The sequence below is a fragment of the Fusarium proliferatum genome (assembly GCF_900067095.1).
Source record: "Fusarium proliferatum ET1 genome assembly, contig: FPRO_scaffold006, whole genome shotgun sequence".
Taxonomy (NCBI): domain Eukaryota; kingdom Fungi; phylum Ascomycota; class Sordariomycetes; order Hypocreales; family Nectriaceae; genus Fusarium; species Fusarium proliferatum.
In genome coordinates this window covers 2,261,125-2,281,927 of record NW_022194795.1, presented here as the reverse complement: position 1 = coordinate 2,281,927, position 20,803 = coordinate 2,261,125, and the positions used below count along the sequence as shown (strand labels likewise).

At 49.5% G+C, this 20,803-nt stretch overlaps 8 protein-coding genes across 8 annotated transcripts; 3 read left to right on the top strand and 5 right to left on the bottom strand.

Annotated features, from left to right (window-relative positions):
- Positions 1-851: 851 nt before the first annotated feature.
- Positions 852-3,612, bottom strand: FPRO_09785 (uncharacterized protein; the record flags this gene model as incomplete). Its single annotated transcript, XM_031233213.1, has 3 exons — positions 852-1,034; positions 1,088-3,115; positions 3,166-3,612. 3 exons carry the CDS (start codon positions 3,610-3,612, stop codon positions 852-854), a joined length of 2,658 nt encoding a protein of 885 aa, XP_031083073.1.
- Positions 3,613-4,058: 446 nt separating this feature from the next.
- Positions 4,059-5,548, top strand: FPRO_09784 (putative COX15-cytochrome oxidase assembly factor; the record flags this gene model as incomplete). The annotated part of the gene is made up of 2 exons (XM_031233212.1): positions 4,059-4,417; positions 4,474-5,548. The coding sequence occupies 2 exons, from the start codon at positions 4,059-4,061 to the stop codon at positions 5,546-5,548; spliced, it is 1,434 nt and encodes a 477-aa protein (XP_031083072.1).
- Positions 5,549-5,851: 303 nt separating this feature from the next.
- FPRO_09783 (putative lysine-tRNA ligase) lies at positions 5,852-7,783 on the bottom strand (the record flags this gene model as incomplete). Its single annotated transcript, XM_031233211.1, has 3 exons — positions 5,852-5,862; positions 5,916-7,162; positions 7,212-7,783. The coding sequence occupies 3 exons, from the start codon at positions 7,781-7,783 to the stop codon at positions 5,852-5,854; spliced, it is 1,830 nt and encodes a 609-aa protein (XP_031083071.1).
- Positions 7,784-8,237: 454 nt separating this feature from the next.
- On the bottom strand, positions 8,238-10,266 carry FPRO_09782 (uncharacterized protein; the record flags this gene model as incomplete). The annotated part of the gene is made up of 2 exons (XM_031233210.1): positions 8,238-9,585; positions 9,647-10,266. 2 exons carry the CDS (start codon positions 10,264-10,266, stop codon positions 8,238-8,240), a joined length of 1,968 nt encoding a protein of 655 aa, XP_031083070.1.
- A 2,877-nt stretch (positions 10,267-13,143) lies between these two features.
- Positions 13,144-14,250, top strand: FPRO_09781 (putative chromatin-associated swi6 protein; the record flags this gene model as incomplete). The annotated part of the gene is made up of 6 exons (XM_031233209.1): positions 13,144-13,153; positions 13,312-13,483; positions 13,533-13,575; positions 13,625-13,704; positions 13,761-14,118; positions 14,173-14,250. The coding sequence occupies 6 exons, from the start codon at positions 13,144-13,146 to the stop codon at positions 14,248-14,250; spliced, it is 741 nt and encodes a 246-aa protein (XP_031083069.1).
- A 1,905-nt stretch (positions 14,251-16,155) lies between these two features.
- FPRO_09780 (uncharacterized protein) lies at positions 16,156-16,830 on the top strand (the record flags this gene model as incomplete). Its single annotated transcript, XM_031233208.1, has 1 exon — positions 16,156-16,830. The coding sequence occupies one exon, from the start codon at positions 16,156-16,158 to the stop codon at positions 16,828-16,830; it is 675 nt and encodes a 224-aa protein (XP_031083068.1).
- A 665-nt stretch (positions 16,831-17,495) lies between these two features.
- On the bottom strand, positions 17,496-17,966 carry FPRO_09779 (uncharacterized protein; the record flags this gene model as incomplete). Its single annotated transcript, XM_031233207.1, has 3 exons — positions 17,496-17,647; positions 17,697-17,843; positions 17,897-17,966. The coding sequence occupies 3 exons, from the start codon at positions 17,964-17,966 to the stop codon at positions 17,496-17,498; spliced, it is 369 nt and encodes a 122-aa protein (XP_031083067.1).
- A 1,435-nt stretch (positions 17,967-19,401) lies between these two features.
- FPRO_09778 (uncharacterized protein) lies at positions 19,402-20,669 on the bottom strand (the record flags this gene model as incomplete). The annotated part of the gene is made up of 2 exons (XM_031233206.1): positions 19,402-20,127; positions 20,226-20,669. The coding sequence occupies 2 exons, from the start codon at positions 20,667-20,669 to the stop codon at positions 19,402-19,404; spliced, it is 1,170 nt and encodes a 389-aa protein (XP_031083066.1).
- Positions 20,670-20,803: the final 134 nt, after the last annotated feature.

Genomic DNA, 20,803 nt, shown 5'->3' with positions numbered 1-20,803 from the left:
TCAAGAAGCTTGTTATGGATAGCCAGGAATGCCACCGAAAACTGTCGCTTCAACGATCTGCCAAAAGACAGTCGGATAATCGAGTCAACTTTCATATTTGTATTACTAAGCCGATGCAGTCCGCTGGACAGGATTGCTTCACAGGAGTACCAGACACTCCATCAAACTCTGGAATGAAACAGGGAGAGGAATAGGGCGGTTCAGTCGCATTCGCGAAATTTCATTGTGTCAAAAGAAACGAGGGATAGGAAATGGCCTTGGCGGTCTTTGTGCTTATTGGATTTTTCTTGCTTATATCATATCATTGGACTGCGAGGTCAGAGATGGAATTCAGGCGCGCAAAGATTAGTCGGATAGTTAATCAATATTTTCGCAGATTGATCTCGTTTTTGTCACTGGTGGTGCAGTGGTCGTAACAATGTCGCCACCCTCTAAAACACTAGGGGTCAAGTGATATCTTTGAGGGTTACATGCCAGCAGGACAACACCAGATGGATGTTAGACCTGAGTCGTGAGCTGGACGCTAATCCACGAATGCCGAGTAACAAGATGAACATGGAATTAACTAATTGACGCTATAAAGTCTCGTGAGGTGAGATAAGTGGACGAGATGTGTTACTCATTAAATAAATTGGCGCAATCAACACTCATCACATATCCGTACAAGACAGCAGGAATGTTACCATATACCTCAAAAGCTTGACCTCAAGCTATCCGATATTTCTTCTAAAACCAGGATACAAGACATCACACATCACACAGCTTCGGAGGCAGAGCAGATCAGATAGAAGAAAGATGCTTTTGATTCTCAAAACGCCAATGTATGTATGTCAGAATATATATCGAAATTTCTAAATAGTAGGTTTGGACATGGGCGCAATAATGCCCTGTTTCATAAGCACACGGGGCTTGGTACTGTCCTGGAAAGTCTCCTTCGTCTGCCACTCTGGTCCAACAGGTAGACGCAGCGAGCGCTCGTACTGTTGGCGGGACTCGAAGGGGTGAGGGAGCTGAGATGCGAGATAACGGTCATTCTGGAAGTTGTCAGCATGCTGTATAGACGGGGAATGCAAGTGAACTCCTTTACCTTCTTGATGCGCTTCTCGTTGATAATGACCTTGTCCAGCTTGGCATCCTTGCGATCCTTCTTCTTGATACCATCAACCTTTGTTAGGAAACGGCCCTGGTGACGCTTCTTCTCCTTGGCGCTCACGCCATCACCAACCCATGATCCCCAACCGGGCAGTGTGTTATCGACGACCTTGTCGTCCTCTTCCTCAGCGATAGCTGTCTTTTCATCTTCAAAGGCACCGACCACGTCCTCACCAGCAAAGGCACGAGCAACCATTTCTTGATCGCGAATCGCCATAGGTAGATGCAGGTCTGTCTCGGATTCGACGTCTGAAGCATCCTCTGTAGTCTGTGTTTTTGACTTGGATTTGGACTTGCTGGGCTTGGAGGCCACAAGGACGTTGGATGTAAGGTCGAGATCACCAATGTTTGCGCTAGACTGGCCCTTCTTCTTGCGGCGTGTTTCGCCGCGGGACCATGCGCCTGTGGTTCCTGAAGAGGCAGGTTCAGAGAGGGATGTAATATTGGGAATGGCAGGGTTGATGCCAGCACCGTTGGTGGTTATTATGACATCGTCGTCGTCGTCGTCGTCGTCATCAGCATCCTCAGACTTGCGCTTCTTAGACACCTTGGATGACTTCTCGAGAGCAGGTTTGAACGGCTGGCCATCTGCAGCACCATATTGGCGTCGGCCCACTTCTTCCAGCTCATCAGCGGAACCATCAAACTCCTCGCCATCAAGCTCTCGTCGGATCTGCTTGATAAGAGCATCGTTCGCCTCCTTCTTAGCGGCCTCAGCCTTTTGCATGAATTTCATGCCCATTAGACCCTTCTGGGGCTCATCCTCTTCCTCCTCAAGAGCCGCCAGCTGTCGACGCAGAGAAGCATCGCCTCCGTCAGAGTCACTCTCTGATTCAGATGAATCGTCAGAGCCACCAGCACGGCCCTCTTTTCTCCTTCGAAGCTCCTCGTCCTTGCGCGCCATCTCAGTCAGGCCAGCGCGGAAATCATCGTCCCATACGGCTCGTTTTGTCTTGGAGCCAATCTTAGCCCACTTGCTCTCCTTGTGTCGCTGGCCAACACGCTCAAGCGCTCGACGACGATCTTGCGCTTCACGCTCTTCCTCAGAGTCAATCTCACCGGCCTCTTCCATAGCCTCCTTTGTAGCCATTTCATCGCGTTCACGCTGCTTTCTGTGCACACGGTGGTATGCCTTGCTCTTGATCTTCTTAATGCGCTTGGCTCGCTTAGCCTCTCGAGAGTTGAGTTCACGCTCCATGCGCTTGCGTGCAAGAGCTTCCTTGCGGGTGAGCTCATTGCCCTCTTCATCATAATCCTTCTCCTTTGGCTTTTGTGGCTTTTCCATTGTAAGACCGCTCTGCTCCATGATAGACATAATGGCAGACTCGAGCTCGTTACTGGGCTTTGACACATTCAAAGGCTGGATCTCGGTAGTATCGAGACCAGCAGTCGCTGAATTCTGAGGCAGAGGAAACATGAGATGCTCAGCTCTTCGGTTTTGCTTAACGGTGTCGTTCCATCGATCCAGGGTTTCATTGGTCTTTTCGTAGGCTGCACTTCGATCAAGTTGGTCCTGTTGTCTCCTTGCCAGAGGTACAGCCAGCTTCTTGGAAGCACCAGGACGCTTCTCCTTCTCCTCTTTGCTCATCAGCTTCATAGATTTCTTCACGTTGACATCGTTGATACCCGTCATTCCTAAATCAGCAAGACTGATCTTGGCTTTTGACTTGGGCTTGTCGTCCTCGTCGCCATTTTGACCTCCATATCCCTTGATCATGCCTTGAAGAGCTTCGAGCTTCTCGGGGCTTGCCTCCTCGTCGTCACTATCATCATCCTCACTGTCGTCGTCTTCTTCCGATTCGTCGGAAGCGTCATCGTCAGACTCTGAGGATCCGGAGTGATCTTTCTGCACGGGTTCATCATCTGACTCCTCGAATTGGTCCAGGGCTGTTGCTAAATCGATGGCATCTGCGCCTAGTGTTTCACCCTCGTCATCTTGGGAATCGTCCTCTGAGTCATCATCCTTTTGAGTGTTAGACTGGGATCAGCTGTTCGAGAACAGAACACACTTACCTCACGCTGTGTTGTTTTGCTGCCACGGAACGTGTAACCCTCGAACTTGTCTCCATCGCTATCGCCAAATGCATCGTCACTCTCAATCTCCGAATCCTCGTCATCATCTCTTAGACCTCCCAGTCGCCATTCGTTGCCTTCACTATCACTTCCATCATCGGCATCGTCGTTTGTTGGCCGACTCGGCCTCTTGACCTTCTTTCTCTGTGGCTCTTCCTCTTCCTCGTCCTCCTCGTCCTCTTCTTCGTCGCGACCGTGCTTTCGCTCGATTTCAGCGTCTAATTCTCGTGCTCGAGGCGTTCGCTTCTGTTTCGGCGCAAAGTTCTCCTGTGCGATACCGAATGCATCGAGCGCATTCTTCTGTGATCTCGCCTTGGACTTTTTGTTGCCGGCCTTGGCTTTGGGGGCTGCGATAAGGGGTCGCCCGTGAGCCTGTCTTCCGCCCATTGTTCTCGCCAAGTGCTGGTATCCAATTTATCGAGTTATGGGCGTTGCGCGGACCGGCGTGAAATGGTTGAATGGCATCGACACAGCTTCCACAGAGCAACACTTTTTTCCAACTTTTCTGCCGTGTAAAAAAGTTTGGCGGTGAGATGACCCTTGGCGGGGCACTATACGTACCCATGCGGGTAATGGATTGTAAATGGCGTGTGAGATGAGCCTATCATAGACGTTGCAAATCACTGATTCTAGTGGGGTCGATCCCACTGAAGACCACAGAGGCCTTTCCACTACGGACCAGGTCTAGCACCGAATACCGAGCCACATCGGATGTCGAATTTATGGCCAAGATCTCGTATGATCTATAAGTGAGCCACTTCTTCTTCGTCTTTGTCGTCCAATTCGATTTCTCTCAATCTTGCTCGTTCAACCTCTTAACATTGGCTTCGATCATGGCGTCTTCCTTCGCCCCCGGGCTCCGGAGGTTACTATTCCAGGCCACGACCACAGCGTCTGGACCTTCGAAGTTCTTTGTCTGTAACCAATGCCTTCGAAGTGCTCCCCGGACCATGCCCTCGCGCGTTCTCAACGCTGTCCGATCACGATCCTATGCCAATTCCGCAATCAACAAGCCAATTGGAACTATCGCCGAGCAGGTCTCTGTCCGCGCATCTCCCTCTGTCTCTCAAGCTACCAAGAAAGCATGGCCTGAGTCCAACCCCAAGGGTGTGGGCTACTGGCTCCTCGGTAGCGCTGTTAGTGTTTTTGGTATTGTCGTCTTTGGTGGTCTCACACGTTTGACCGAGTCTGGGTATGCTTTTCTATGCCTTCTGTAGACAATTGGATAGCCAGCTAACGTCAAGACAGCCTGAGTATCACTGAATGGAGACCTGTCACCGGTTCGCTTCCTCCCATGTCCAAAGAAGATTGGGAGTCCGAGTTCGAAAAGTACCGTGCATCGCCCGAGTTCAAGCTTCTCAACCCTCATATGGACCTCGGAGAATTCAAGAAAATCTACTTTATGGAATGGTTTCACCGTGTCTGGGGTCGATTTATTGGCCTGACCTTTGTCATTCCTACCGCCTACCTCGTCGCCCGCCGCAAAGTTACACCTAAAATGGCATTGAATCTTGCTGGAATATCTGCACTGATTGGTTTCCAGGGTATCATTGGCTGGTGGATGGTCAAGTCTGGTCTCAAGGACGACCTGTTTGCTCCTGGTTCTCACCCCCGAGTCTCTCAGTACCGCCTCACCACTCACCTTGGTACCGCCTTTATCTGCTACTCCTGGATGCTTCTCTCTGCTTTAACTGTTCTCCGAACTCGTCGCTGGCTCGCGAACCCCGAAGCAGCCATGAAACAGATCGGTGCTATGAGCCAGCCCGGTCTTCGCACTATGCGCCGTGTCGTCTTTGCCCTTGCTACTCTGACCTTCATTACTGCCATGTCTGGCGGTCTTGTTGCTGGTCTCGATGCTGGTCTGATCTACAACGAATTCCCTAAGATGGGTCTTGGTCTCTTCCCCCCTAAGCAGGAACTCTGGGACAAGTTCTACTCTCGTAAGGAGGACCAGTCTGATCTCTGGTGGCGCAACATGCTCGAGAACCCCAGCACTGTTCAGATGAACCACCGAATTCTAGCTGTGACTACCTTCTGCTCCATTCTCTCGCTCTTCATCTACGCGCGCACGAGACGTGTTAAGGCTATCCTCCCCGCCAACGTCAAGAAGGGCGCCGATGGCCTTTTCCACGTGGTATCTTTGCAGGTTGCCCTCGGCATCAGCACTCTAATCTATATGGTACCAATTTCACTCGCTGCAGCTCATCAGGCGGGTGCTCTTGGTGTGTTGACCATGGCTCTGGTTTTGGCTCACAGACTACATATTCCCAAGCCCACTCTTCGCCTCCTTGAGCAGCGACTGAAGCAGGCTGCTGCCAAATAAACGAGTTGGCGGCGTTGTAAAATGCCGAAGAACAGCATGTATATTATTCTTGTACAATATGGTACCCAATAGCATCTATAGAATAACGAAATGGAAGGTCGGTAAGCTGGCCAAACGACATATATAATGAAAATCTTGGACACACTCGACTTTGGGAAGAATTCTTAAGATCTTTTATAAAAGCATTTTATTTTCTTTCTAATTCCATTGGACTGGAAATCTGACCATTCTTATGTCGTTGTCTCAGCGTAAAATCATGCATTCCAACTTATCAGTTAACCCAGTAAATCCCATTTTCCCATTTTACTTGTGAGCTACACAAACAAGTCAGTGATTTGTCCTCGGTTTTAGGAGTGGTCAGACTTACCAATACCCTCCTCAGGCATGGGCTCAATACCAGCAACCTCGGCGGCAAGCTTCTTCTGCTCCAGCTTATCATCCTTCATGAAGGGGAAAGCGAGAACCTCACGGATGGTGTAGTTGTCAGTCAAGAACATGACCATGCGGTCGATGCCCATACCCCAACCACCAGTAGGAGGCAGACCATATTCAAGCGAGGTACAGAAGTTCTCGTCAATGAGCTGAGCCTCGTCATCACCCTGGTCCTTCTGGCGGGCCTGCTCCTCAAAACGCAGACGCTGGTCAAAGGGATCGTTCAACTCAGTGTAGGCATTGGCGATCTCCTTCTTGCAAACGAAGGCCTCGAAACGCTCGCACAGACCGGGAATCTCACGGTGGTACTTGGCAAGAGGGCTCATTACTTGAGGGTGACCGGTGATGAAAGAGGGGTTGACACACTTCTCCTCGATGAACTCACCAACCAGCTTATCAATCATGCGGGCGTTGGTGAGAGGAGGTGTGCACTCCAGGTTCATCTTCTTGAGGATCTTCTTGAGGAACTCGTTGGTCTCTTGTGTGTGGAGCTGGTCACCAGGAGGGAACTTCTCTCCGGTAGCCTCCTCCAGGGTGGGGATCATCTCATATCGGGGCCAGGGCTTCTCCCAGTTGACCTCGTACTTCTCGCCGGTCTGGGTGTGGAAGGTGGTCTTGTAGCCACCGGTAAGATACTTGACAAGGCCAGAAACCATGTCCTCAGTGGTGTCCATCAGGTCGTTAACATCGGCGTAGGCCTCATAGAACTCAATGGTAGTGAATTCAGGGTTGTGGGTGAGATCAGCACCCTCGTTTCGGAACTGACGTCCGATCTCGTACACACGGTTGAGGCCACCAACAACAAGCATCTTGAGGTATAGCTCAGGAGCGACACGCATGAACATCTGCATGTCGTACTCGTTATGGTGAGTAGTGAAGGGCTTAGCGGTGGCACCGCCAGCAATCTGGTTCATCATGGGAGTCTCAACCTCGACGAAGTCACGCTCGTCGAAGTATCGGCGGATCCAGGTGATCATCTTGGATCGAGTAATGAAAACATTACGGGCCTTCTCGTTGCAGATGAGATCGAGATATCGCTTGCGGTATCGCTGCTCGAGATCCTTGAAGCCGTAGTGGTCATCGGGGAGGGCATGGAGACAAGGAGTCAGGAGGATGACCTCAGTCGCGAAGATGGACAGCTCACCCTCCTCTCCCTTCTCAATCTTTGTCTTAGGAGCAGTTCTACAGTTAATTAGTATACATTCTGGTTCTAGGACAGTCAGTAACCTACCGGCCAGGGTAGCCAATAACACCAATGATATCACCTCGGCGGAGGTGCTCGTGCTGAGCATCAAATGCGGGAGCTCCCTCTCGCACCTCTTGCGCTTGGCACATAATCTGGACCTTGACACCCTCTGTTCGGACATCGTAGAAAAGAAGCTTGGAGCCGGATGCTCGCTTTCCGTGGACACGGGCACCAACCTGGATGATCTTGTCCTTGGCATGTTCGCCAGACTTGAGGTGTCCGAACTCCTTGACAAAGTTTCGCAGGTCGTATGTGACATTGAACTTGTGAGGGTAAGGGTTGGGGCTCTTGGTCTCGCGAAGCTTGTTGATGTTCCTCGATCGAATCTCGAAGTACTGGTTGGGAGTGAGATCCTTCTCGGCAGCCTCAGCACCACCAGCAGCCTTCTTGGGAGCGGGAGCAGGACCACGCTCAGCAGCCTTCTTCTTCTTTTCCTCCTCCTTCTGGCGGGCCTTCTGGCGCTTCTTCAACTCGGTCTTGGAGACCTTCTCACCAGTTACCTCATCGAGGTGCAGGTTGGAGACCTGCTCGGTCGGGGGTGCAGCAGCGTCAGCCATGATTGCGTCTCGTTTTGCGGTGGGGATAATTGAAATGGCAGATCTCCAAATCAGGCGGCAGTTCCTGATTTAAGTGTCTGCTGCCAGCAAATTGAGTCAAGCTGTGATGGATGTGGTGAGTCAGTGGAAACAGTCAGGGCATTGGAGGGGCAGAAGAAATCCATTGGTTTGGGCGCCACAATCGCGGGGTAAATTTTCAGTCAGGCATTCCTTTCATTCTTGGTCTTGGGCGCGCTCAGCCACAGATAAAATCATTGGTAGAAATGTCTAAATACGGCAAAAGACCACGAGAACGAAGCAATAGAGGTGATGAGCTCTCCGAATTGGTCATATTATTGAATCATGAGCAGCTTGTATCTAGCTCTGAGTATTCGTCATTACTTATATACAGTTTTTCTTTAGCCAATCAGCTATTATGGTTCTCAACTTTAGCCGCCCAACTGAAATCATTGTTTTATTCTAAAAACATGGCATCCCCGCGTACCCCCTGCATAGCCATGGCCATGTCTGCACTATGCATTGCTCCATTTTGCATCGCCATATTCATATTTGGCATCGAACGACTCATATTAATGGCGTTTCGGTTTATGGGGCTCCCAGTTCCGTTGGGCATCATAAACTGTGCTGCTGCTCGTTGTTGTTGCTGCATCTGTTGTTGCTGTTGCTGTTGGGTAGGCCGCGTTCGTGGTACTTCTAGACTTGCTTGTTGCTGGACAGGTGGTTGAGGCTTGACTGGAGATGCATTGACCATGGCGAAGCTATCATCATCCTCCATCTCTGCATCGGCATCTTGATCGCTGGCCTCGGCGATTGATGATGGACCAGTTGTCGAGGCCGAAGTAGTGGCATGCTCGCTCGGAGCACCGTTAATGCTTGTTGTTGACTGACGTTTGGGAAGCTGTGGTCGTTGCGGTTGATGTTGCTGCTGCTGTTGCTGTTGAAAATGTGGCTGAGATGGCGTCTGGATTTGTGGCGTTGGTTGAGTGCCGTTGACAGCAGCGGAAGCGGCTTGATTCTGGCTGGCTTGTTCCAATGTCCTCTGGGCGTTCATCCCAGCAGCATTGGCCCTTGAAGAAGCAATAACACTCTTCCAGCGCTCGATGGATCTTGTCACGAGAGCACCGAGGTCGAGTTGACTATCCTCGATAGAGAAACCTACAGCCCTTCCACCCTTGACAGCCTGCTCGTAAGAAAGGGAAAGCAACTCCCTTTCAAGGGGAATCGTAACTGGCGGGGCAAGCCTGAACTCCTTGGGTTGCTGAAGCTTGTTCAGTTGCTCAATCTGGGATTTGAGGTTGGCATTCTCTTGCTTGAGTCTGTGCTGCTTCTCCTTCATTTTCTCAGCCTCCTTGTGTTTTCTTCCCACACCCCGGGCTAACTCCAGAATCCAAAGCTCTTGCTGTCGTTGAATTGGGAGAGTCTCCCATACTGCGTATGCTGACTGGAGGTGTTCATCGATTTGCGCCTCAAGTTGTTCGGCCATTTTCTCAGCCTTGCGGATCGACTCGCGAGGGTTTCGGAAATTGTTATTTGTCGAAGGCGGATATTTAAACTCATCCATGACGGCGGTGGTAGCAGAAGCACAGGTCACTTTCCAAGCCTTGAACTCTCCTGCGAAGTAAGTCCGCAGAGCCTCGTATTCGCGGTGACCTGGCGATTGGACTGACCAAGATGTGGAGGTGGGGTGTTGCGTGGACGAGAAAAGAGTCGGTGGAGGCTGTAGACATTGGAGAGTGAGGGCAGGGAAATCGAGAGATAGGGGATCGAAATCGAATGGCATCGAGTTGCTGTCAAGCTGTACCCTGTTCCTCTTGTTAGCACTACAGGACAAAAATCTATGTTTTAAAAAACGCGAATTCATACTTGGCTGCTCTCCAAGAGCTGAGGAGCTCCCTTAACGCGAGCTCGGCGGCACGGGCTGTATCCATAGCGTCTGAAAGTTTTTGCTTGACATCAAACTGGGCTTTTTGAATAGCCTGTTTGCTGACAGTACGTTGCATACCAGGGCGTTTTGGTGGCTCGGGTGCGGCATCGCTCTCCCAGCTGCCCCGTTTCGGGATGTCGTTCATAACGCCCGTCGCCTCCCATGTTGGCTGAAAAGCTGGCGCATATGTCATGGTCGAATCGACGGAGAGCTGATTATCCTTGGAGAGAACAGGGGATTGAAAGTCTTCATTCTCAGGGACGGGTGTATCCTTTACGACATGTGCCCTGGGCGTACCGACTGGAGTCGAGGCTTCACGCCTCCCGCCAAGAGAACCCCGGGGCTGTCGTCTGGTGATGCCACCGCGAAGCTTTCTGATAGCATCGACATCGTGAATTCCATCCGCGGGCTTTGGGTTCTTCTCTTTGATATACAGATCGAGATGGCGGCCGAGCGAAGAAGAGGTGAATGCTTGCCCACAAAAGGGGCAGTTCTTGTCCTTAGGGGCACCAGCCTTGGGTGTTCCTGAGTCGGCCGTTTGGGGCGTAGATTCGGGCATTTTGAAGATAGGTAGGTATCTGAAGGGGCCCAATATCGAAAATTAGGGGGGGGAAGGATACGAAAATACGGTGGCCGTTGGGGAAAGGTCTCGGTAGGCAGTAACTACAAGAGCGTAAAAAGTGGCTGCAGCTCCAATTGGGGAGCGTTACAGGCGTCAATCATAAGTATAGTAGCGAGCGAAGGTTGAAGAGAAAAGAACGAGCGTATTGGGGCCGAGACCTCCGGGCGTAAGGGAATTCAATGGACGTTCATGCAAAATTAGAGAGCATGAAGATTGTTGAAGGAGTGAAATGAGGCGGTGGGCAGCTTGTTATGAAGTTGAGAGAGTCTAAAAGAGCGGACGGGAAGGGAGAACAAGAAGGAAATGGAGGATGAAAGGAAAAGAAGATAGAGGCTCGAGAGGTTAAGGCAATAGAAGTCTAGAGGCGGCGGGAGACTAAAGGGGAAACCAGGTCTCTTAGCATCGCTAGGTTTAATTGTTCTTTGGTTTTTTCCCCCCTCTCCATTTTAAAATAAAGCCTCCTCGCTCCTCTCCTCCTCCGGGCTATTCAGGGGCGGATCCAACCAAGACCCCCAGGCCCCAGATTGGCGCTGCTAGCACCAACGGTACCCCTGACGCTTAGTGGCCGTCCCGCCGTCTGGATGTCTCTCCCGCTGCTCGCTTAGCGCTGATCGGGCTGCTCTAAGAGGTCCGTCCTAGCGCCGTCGGGAGGTGCAACTATCGCTGATGGATGCTCCAGACGCTGTGGTTCCTGCGAGGGCAGGGCGAGCAGTCTGGTCCCAGGGGGTTGCAACGGTGAGATCTTCAGAAATTATGTGATCTGTAGAGATCAAACTGAATTGCGAATATCTCTTCAACAGAATGTTTTCGAGAACGTGTGAGCTTGATCAAAAGTCCCATTGCCATCTCAATTTGGGCATCGGCATTGGTGGTGATCGGCTCAGGGTCGCTAAAAGGGAGGAGGATATGCAGCTATAAATACGACAATCTCTCGTTCTAAAATTATGGCCGTCTTAGCTAAAATTCTGTTCAACTGCTCCGTAACTAACTCTCCATTCCCATGTGACTGAATTACGGTAAACTCAACATGACCGTTGATTATTTCACAAGCTCCACTTGCGTTGCTGTCAATCAAAGTTTTAAAAAGGCTGATAGCTTGCTGAGATCTGGTCCGTAATACGAGCTTCTTTTCCTGCAAAAGCGAAAATTATGTAGGTACTGATTGGATCAATACATGATGCCTTAAGATCGGCCTTGATCATATAGATCATGGATCTGGCGTCTACTACTCCGTGCCTTATTACTTGACATCCCTTACTTCCACCGTCTGGTTGCCTTTGTCAATTGGATTTTCAGCCCGCCATTGATGACGCCTCAATCCTGCATATCGTAATAGAGTGGGTTCAGTTGGTTCCCCAAGTGCAGCCCCTTTATGTAAGCTTAGTGCTAAAGTCAAGTCAAAGCAAGGAAGCAAGTGCCGGGTATGTGTCTCAATCAAAGACAAAATATAGCCTGGTCCAAGGTTCAAACATCTGTCGATCCAAGCAGCCAACGACATCTCATCTCTGAACCCCGAATAAAGAGACTGAGGTGGCCTGGGGAAACAAATTTTGAACCGACTGGACGCTGCCATCGGCAGTGCTTGAGCGCTAGATGCCCGAACTCGCACAAGATTGGCTTTCAAGTAGAAGCATGGGTGGCACCGACCATGGGGTTGCTATCAGGCATAGAATCCTTGTCCAAGACACGACATAGGACCAGCAGACGGTGAGCTTCTGCAACCCCCTTTAACACTGCAGCAGCACTATCTCACATAGAAATCAGTGAGCCACTCAGTCGTCATTTACTTGCAATCTTTAATTACAGCCTGCAGCTCCTTACTTCAACTGACGCAACGCAACTTGCTTCTCTGGAGTTGGCTTTTCACCTGGTAATACAACCCTCGGCAATTCTCATCCGTAGTTCCATCCGTGTTTTCATGCTGAATCTATCAACCCCATTCGCCTGTTCAGTCCAGAGGCCCGGTTTACTTTCCACGTTGAGAAGCCCAGGGCCTCTGGTATGAGCAGGAAACGTCCAGTGCATCGGCAGAGCTTATTGGTGAGTTTCATTCGTTTGTCTCTTGTTAGCCCCTGACTTGAGCCGCAAGCGCGATAAGATGCCTGAGACCATACATGATAGCCGCTGGTGCACCAAACTACCATTTTGACCTTTTTTACTAAATTGAACTAGTTGCTGCTCACCTGCAGGTTCAAGCTGGCGTTTATTGCAAAGTCATGGCAAGTTGAACAAAAAGAAAGAGGCCTGATTGGCATCAAGCTGTTGGCATACTGATATGTGGCAACATGCCCTCGTTTGGAAATAAGCTGTTACGTGCATATTCTGCCGACTTTTGCTTTTGCTTGATTCTAGAGTTGGCCATCTTCCAATCGTCGGTTTTATTTGCCCTCCACTCACATTACAGGGGCCGTGATAGCTCGAGACCCAACAGTGGGAAATCAACGAAGGAGGTACGGAGTAGATCAAACAGAGTGTAGCCGGGAATTTGGCGAGAGCTGTGACACGCCGATGAGATACAGTAGCACGGTACAAATTGAATGTTTGGAAAAGAGAGGCATCCCTCATCGGAGGTTGTCGTCTGGTCACGTGCTCTATGCCACAACTCAACTACAGCCACAGATACAGCCACCTCCAAAAGCGGATGATAGCTCTGCAGCGAAGCGCGACTACCTCACCTCACAGATCGTGATTTCTTCAGTCGCGGAATTGAGGTGCAGCCGCCATTTGTTTTCGAATATATCACCACCATAAATTTGCAACCATTTATAAAGCATCTCAAGGCATACTAGCACACGTAAACCAGAATCATCCAAAATGCCCCCTGGTATGTAACTATTATTGTATTTGTGTGATTCACCTCCGCCGACGCCTGTCGCACTTGACGGATGACAGGCGCATCGCGATCGCGTCTCCAATTCTATACACAATATAGCCTCTATTCCCAGCGCAATTGGTATTCTGCAATTTCTGACTATTGCGCAGCTCTTAGTGACGAGGAATCCTCCGACGTTGGGGAGTTCACTACGCCTCCTCGCGCGAGTAGCCGCAAGAAGTCCACCTCGGCTCCTGCGGTCGATGAGCTCGACGATATGAAACCGGAACCGGCTTCCAACGAGGAGGAGGGCGATGAAGACGAAGACCTGGATGAGGATGAGTAAAATATCAGCGAACCTGTCGAAAGGGCTAAAGCTCATATGCTGCAGGTTTGTTGTGGAAGCTATCAAAAAGCACATGGTTTACGACGACGTAGGGAGTAATAGCCCAATTCTGAATCATATTCTAACCGTGACCACAGGGAAGTCTGCAATTTCAAGTCAAGTGGGAAGGATACGAGGCCAAAAAAGATTTGACGTGGGAGCCTGAGGAGAATCTTAGGTAGGTGATGGAGTCGCATGACTTGCCCAAGGCCTTGTCTGATGTGTTCTCCCCAGAGAGTCTGCCCAGGAGATCCTCGACGCCTACTTCGAAAAATTCGGCGGCCGCGAGAAACTATTTGAAGAGCATGAGACAGCATCAAAAACGAAAAAGCGCCGCCGTGCCACCACCAATGGCACCCCCAGTACAACGTCTACAGCCAAACGATCACGACGTGAGCACCCGGCCAATTCTGCAACTCCGGCGACAGCGAAGATTTGGAGCCCTCCGGCAGGGTCCTGGGAGGAGGAGATTGAGACCATTGATGCATGCGAGGATGAAGGCAGTGGCAAGTTGATCGTTTATCTTATTTGGAAGAACGGCCGCAAGACCAAGCACGACACCGACGTTATTTACAAGAAATGCCCACAAAAGGTCAGTGATTTGGAGACTTAGCAATGCCGCATTTACTGACGAGGAGTAATACAGATGCTCCGCTTCTACGAGCGTCATGTAAAGATCATTAGAGATGAGAACAAGGCTCTTGTCGATGGCACAGAGAACTAGCGGGGCTTGAACAAGAAGGACAGGGGATTTGGGGCAAGACGCAGCAGCATCAGGTATCCGTTTTGTACTGATCCTCGATGCGGCTGTGAATGGAACGGCGTTCTGGGCGATGACCATTAAGTCGCGGATGGGTTTCTATTTTTCTTTTTGACTTATCGTGCGTCTGCACGCGGCATTGGAACGGGATACTGGTATTCAGACAAGACTTCACATCACATCATGGAGAAACACGGCGCGCGTAGCATGTGTATTTGAAGCCTGTGTTTTTTGAGGGAGCGTCTTGGCTACGCAATTGAGTCGCAGTGAATTAAAAATGTGCAAGCATTGTGCAAGCATTCATGTGAAGATGCCAGACACGTGCCTTGCATTCCGTGGAAGTGCGGCAAGCCAGGCAGGGTCTTTTCATGATCCTTGGCCTATAGTTAGTCAGACGCGTCTCGACGCGACAACAGTCAATTAAAAAAAAAAGTCCTGAGGTGACGTTTTCTGCGAGGCTGGGAAAAGATCAAAGACGTTCCAGCGTGTCAGAGGCCCCTGAATGTCTCCACAGCGGGACCCTTGCAGCGAGCTTAGCTCTCCCCCCTCCCAGCCTTGCCATTTACTAGGTAGGTACCTTTGGGCTGTAGGAAAAAGACGGTGGCGGGGCAACGACTTATAATAGAGTGAGTGGTCGTTTGTGAGTGAGACTGCGCATTCCAGTTCCTGATCTTGTTTATCTTTTTTCTTAAGAAACGAGTCTTGCGATCTATTTTCTTGAATAAAGAAAGAATTGAGAGATTTTTTTTTTGGATATTTACGACCGTAACGACTCTCATTGTACGACTTTGTGATTCATTGGTCCATCTGGTTGCACTACGTTGACTCTACTCCAACCTCTTGACTCGGACTTCAATTCAACTCTGCTCTATCACAACAGAATTCTTGACTGGGTATGTCTACCCCATGAGCCTCAGCAGTCTAGTCTAATTGGACCCTCGAACTAACTGTCTCAGATTGAAACATCTCTCTTGAATCCATTGTTCGCAACAAAGACAATCTCACCATACACAACATCAACCTCTCTCACCCATTGGCCCACCTTCAACCGCCAACATGAAGAAGAACGACGTTATCGCCATCATTATTATCATCCTCTTCATCATCTTAGCAGCCGTGTCCTTCGGCATCTGGAAGCTCGTCTCTATGGCCAAGAACCACATGAGCGTGACAGGCAGCGGCACATCAAGCAGCCACTCCAGCCGCGACATCGCCGACTAGTCCCATCACCTCTCACGCTTTCAAGCTTCTGATACCGAGTGGTGGTTCTTTTTCCTTGTTTATACTTTTGAGCACAGCGGTTTTGTGGCTATTTACTGCCACTTGTTTTGGATACAACATAAAATCATGGTGGAATACGGGCGGGTTGGTAATATCTGGATGGTTGATTTATGAATCACTCATGTTTGGGTCACGGCGCAATATCATGGCGACATTGAATGGGTTATGTGTTTTTGGAATATGTTTACGACCTTTCTGGCATATGGGCAATGCATTTTGTATGGAAGATAGACTACATTGATGATTAGGAGACCTAGTATGGCATGTGAATCAAACAATGCATATATGTATCACTTACAACAATGATTGATCATGCCGTTGTTCAGGGCCTTCAGTCATAAAATACTCTGCTCATCAACGTAAAGCGTTGCTCTTTGAATCATTGCCTGCTGGTGCTGATTAACAACACTTACTTCGCAGTATTCAGACCTAGCTTGTCGTGACACCAATGACACATAACTCTGAGTGCGTATTTAAAGAGAAGCTCACAACGCCCAAGTCCTCTCTTCTCGGCCACACAGTCTCGTCAACTCTTGAGATATATCCAACACATCCTTACAAGAAAACAACTACAGTCAAATCACTACAATGGCGAACCGCGGTTACCTAATGCCGGATCTTATCGAGAAAGCCTCTAAGCTTAGTATCGACGATCTTGACACCAACAAGAGTCCTGATAGTATCTCACGTTATGAGGAATTCCCCTATGCTCACTTTTACGACATGAATAAAACCCGTGATCCTGCTGGCCTGAAGAAGACCAGCCCTGAGTATCATGAGCGCGTGAGGAAAGCCCTCAAGGCCCTTGAGGAAAAGTACCTTGAGGCTTATCAAGTCTACCAGACCTGGAAGGACGAACTCATTCTCCAAATTGAAGATTTTGACCAGCATAGCTGGAACAATTTCATTCTGGATCCTCGCAATCGCATGAAATTTGGTGACGGGATATTGGAGGACCTCGAGACTTTTCTTCCCTTTTCCAACATGTGCTACCCGTTTCCAAGTTGTAAGAGTCAAGAACGCTTCAGTAAAACACTCTTCAAGAGACGGATGCAATTGGCCGAAATCAAGGGACTTGTCGAGACCGGACGCCGTGAGCTGGCCCGGCTGGAGGGCTACGACGCATTCATCCAGCTTCGCAATGAATTTGTCAAGCATCACGAAGAAGTTGCAGCCAAGTGCGATCTTCTCGACTTTCGTGATGAAACGAGTAGTTGCGCGTCTTCTGATTCAGGAGGAACAAGCCGAGATATTGAAGATTAGGAAGAGACTTGCTAGGGGCTTAAGGAGAACAACGGAATACATGAGCTTATCAGAGATAAAAACGGTCGTCCCTCAAGCTCTACAGCGCAGGCTAAGCTCTATGTATATACACTAGCAGAGCATTGACTATGAGGTTCGGGAGGGTTTAAACTCGAGGTACGAAAAGAAAATGGTGTGCGTGTTGGTTCTATTTACGTGATATACGCGCACCCAACATGGAGTTTTCGTGGATAAACTGTTTACAAAGTGAGAATCGTATTTCTTTTGAATTCTCACTGTTCAAGGAGGACTCAGGTCTGGCTTGTTCGACGCAGCTTACCCTGTCGAGGAGACTCTTGTTTCTGATTGGCCTATGTGTTGTCAGTTCGCTCAATGAGGCAACTCTCACTTTTCATAACCAAAACGAAGTCTTTCCGATGTCACTGAAGGCTAATTCGAAATACCATAGAAGTATGTATTTATGATGCTTCATTTCAGTTCGAAGGCACGAAATTTGCATACATACACGACAACACATAATTAAGACAGCTGGTTGATCACCAACAGGCCGACTTATGGCGTTGTATTCATCTCTAAGAAATCTAGCTTAGGCCTCTCACCCCTTCATTTATGTACTATCATATGTGTATCTGAAAAATTTGTTCGAGAAGTTGTCACCGTGACCCTTACTTGCGGGCAAAGGGAGTAGGAGTTGGGGCCACGATGGGCTCAGTAGGAGCAGCGGGAGGGGGCTGGGGGACAGCAGGAGGAGTGGAAGCAGAAGGAGGAGGTACAGTAACCATGGGAGGAGGAGTAGGGGTAGGTCTAGGAGTAGGGACTGTCAATTGTTAGTATAGTTCGAGTTGATATAGTGCAGAATCACTTACCACCGGGCTGCTGGCCGTTGCCAGGCACGGGCAACCAACTACCAGGTCCTCCATTCTGGCCACCACCGTAGTGGCCGTGGTTTCCGGGCTGAGTGCCATTGATAGAAGGAGGAGGAGGAGGAGGGAAGAAACCTCCAGGGGCGGCCTCTGTATGAATATCAGTATGCCGGTCAGACAATATGAACAAGACATATACTCACGAGGGAATGGAAGAGCCATGGAAAGAGGAGCCACGGCGGCAATGGCAAAAGCGATGAAACCAGTCTTCATTTTGGCGGTTTTTTTCAAGGTAGTGACAGAAAAGGTTGCTTGATCTGAAGATGAGAAAGAATGGTAACGACTTCTAGTCTTTATAACGAACGAGGCCAGCTCAAACAACAAGGATATAAGATAAAGATAGCTTAGTAGGTCACAGACCAGGACGATGTTGTCAAGAATAGAGAAGAAATGATGGGCTGGAATGATCAAGAACCTGTTTTTTGACGAGATTGTAGGCGGTGTTATATATCTGTTGCTACAGCGGACCACTTTCCCCCTTGGTAGCTCTGCACATCTTTACCGTGATGGAGGAAGATACCGAGAGACCCTTGAGTGATCAGCCGTGGGTTAAGTTGGATCATGGAGTGTGAGAAAATGAGAGGCTAGGATGGTGCGTGTGAGCTGACTGACTCTCCACAGTACCGGTAGCCTTGAGCGAACCGGTGTGGCCGATGGAGGACCGGTAGTTGGGGATAGTCTGTATCGTCTTGATGAAGCTTACATGGGTGGGCACGGAAGGGTAAAAGCTTGTCTCGTCTTGGGTGTTTCTCTGCTGAATGCTTGGATGGTATTGATACATGGCAAACTGTGGCATTTCACACATAAATAGCAATTAGCTATGATTTTATGCTTAACAACTCTAATTATTCTTCAATTGCTTGTATCTATGCTAATATCATCTTTCTTTGTTTAGATATCTTATAGCCTTGCCTCCAATACCCTTGGTTCATGATCAACACAGTTACAGTATGACATCTTTACAAAAACAAGAGTTATCTCGTCTCCATAATTGAACCCACAGCCTTCTAACAAACGACGCGTAACGCAAAGAAACAAGGTGAAAACCCTACGGAGAATTCACCTCCAGTAAAACACATGCCCCACAGCCTATTCCCTGACAGCCAGCACCGTTTGTTTCAAGTCTCAACTCTCCCTATTTTCTCCACCACCAATCATTGTCTAAAATACAGTACGTGCGATACCTGAGGCTCTTTTGTTCTGCAGGTACGTCTGTTGCAGCGCAGATCTCTTCTCCAACAAGGTCCTCTATGCGATATCAAGGAGGTTGACGACGCGGCCTGCAGTCTTGAGACTGGGGTTGAGGTCCGAGATAAAATTGTGGGATTTGTGAGAGCGTATCTTTGTCTTTATTTTACGGTTTCATCGTTCGTGTTGACGAAATCTATGCTACGTTAGATGCGCAGTGCAACGGTACAACGCTGAACAAGCTTGAGTCGACACGGTTCGATTGTAACCTTAATACCTCTAATCCCTCAGAAACCAATCGTCCTCGCTGTCTATGTCGTATGCTCTATACATACCATCGAAGCAGTTTATCGCCGTGTAACAAAAGTTCAGCATCGCTGCTTGATGAACCTCCCATCATGTTGAACCGTGGATATTTTCTCTTCTGTCCGGAACATTCCATCTCTTAGCACTTCGCCTCTCACCAACTCATGACGCCTCGACCACGATCAAATCCACCTCGTAGCTGACGCTCAGGTTTGACCACTTTGCCTCTCAAGACTGTATATCGGATCAAGTTCTCGCAATCTTCGGGCATGACGCGTGCCAACCAGATGCCCTGAGATGCGCCCACACTCTCCTCTGCTGATCCATTCAAGCCATTGCCGTTTTTTTCAACGCCATTTGTGCCGTTCTGCTGTTCAGGAGCCGGATCATCCAGACCAAATGCATTCGGCCGTCGGTAGATCATGACGTTGGCAGAGTACTTGTGTCCTCCCACATGGCTGATGTAGTAGATACCAACGCCGCCAGGCCGCTCATCATGCAAGTCTCGATACAGACCCAACGGCCTTAGCTGGCGCTCAAACTCTTTCCTGAGAATCGGTGCACTCTGCGCACAACGCACATCACGTGTTCGATGACTGCACATGAGGATTACAGCGTTGTGAGGGCAGTTCTTTAGTGAGACTTCCGGGATCCCGGCAGCCGGGTCGGGAGACGGAAGAGAGGCCGGGAGCGGCGTGGGATGAAGGGGAGAAGTGCTAGTCGGTGCCCGGTTGATAACTTCGGTAACAATTTGAGGCACGCTGAGAGGGTGGACATTGTGAAGAAGCTTGAAGGCCGGCAGTAGTAAAAGGGTTGTGGGCTCAGAATAGTCATCTGTGTCATGAGGAGTCGGCATATTAGATGCCGAAAGCTTGAGTTTCTGTGATTGTTAGCGCCACGATCGTCAAGTTTCATGAGTGGTGATGAGGCAAAATACCCTCGTCTCATACATCAAACTCATATGAGATAGAGACTCACCCCATTCGCAGGCTCGGCCGCCTTAGAAAAAGCCTCCATCACACTCCCCTTTTCATCCGCCACATCCCTCACCCAATCCGTCTTGCCTGTTCCAACAAGGAGATGGGTGCTCCAAGGCTCGACAAGTCCATACAACACATCCTCCTCCTCAATCTTGAAGCCTCTGGGATACCTCACGGAGCAGTTTTCACAGTCGTGCAGGCATTCCTCGCCGTCTACTTTTGGATCCGTCTTGGCGAAAAGCTCCGAGGATGAGGGCTTGGTATCCTGTTTTGCAGATCCTCCGCCGAGCACGGAGCCCATGAGGTTCTTTAGTGAGAGGGCCATTCTCTGCTTCGCGGGCTTGTGCTGCGGAAGCCAGGACGGTGTAGCGGCTGTTATGGAGGTTGAAGGTGAGGCAAAGGGAGGGGGGTTGTCGTGTGTGGATGAGGATGATAGGGTCATGTTGTAATAAGAGATCTTTCGGTAGATTTTAGGGCCGTTGACGTCTCCAGATGCCGTAGGTTCGGTTCGGAATGGGACAGTTTGATTGGCACTGATCCGCTTGAATAATTAATTGGTAATGGATATACCAGCAA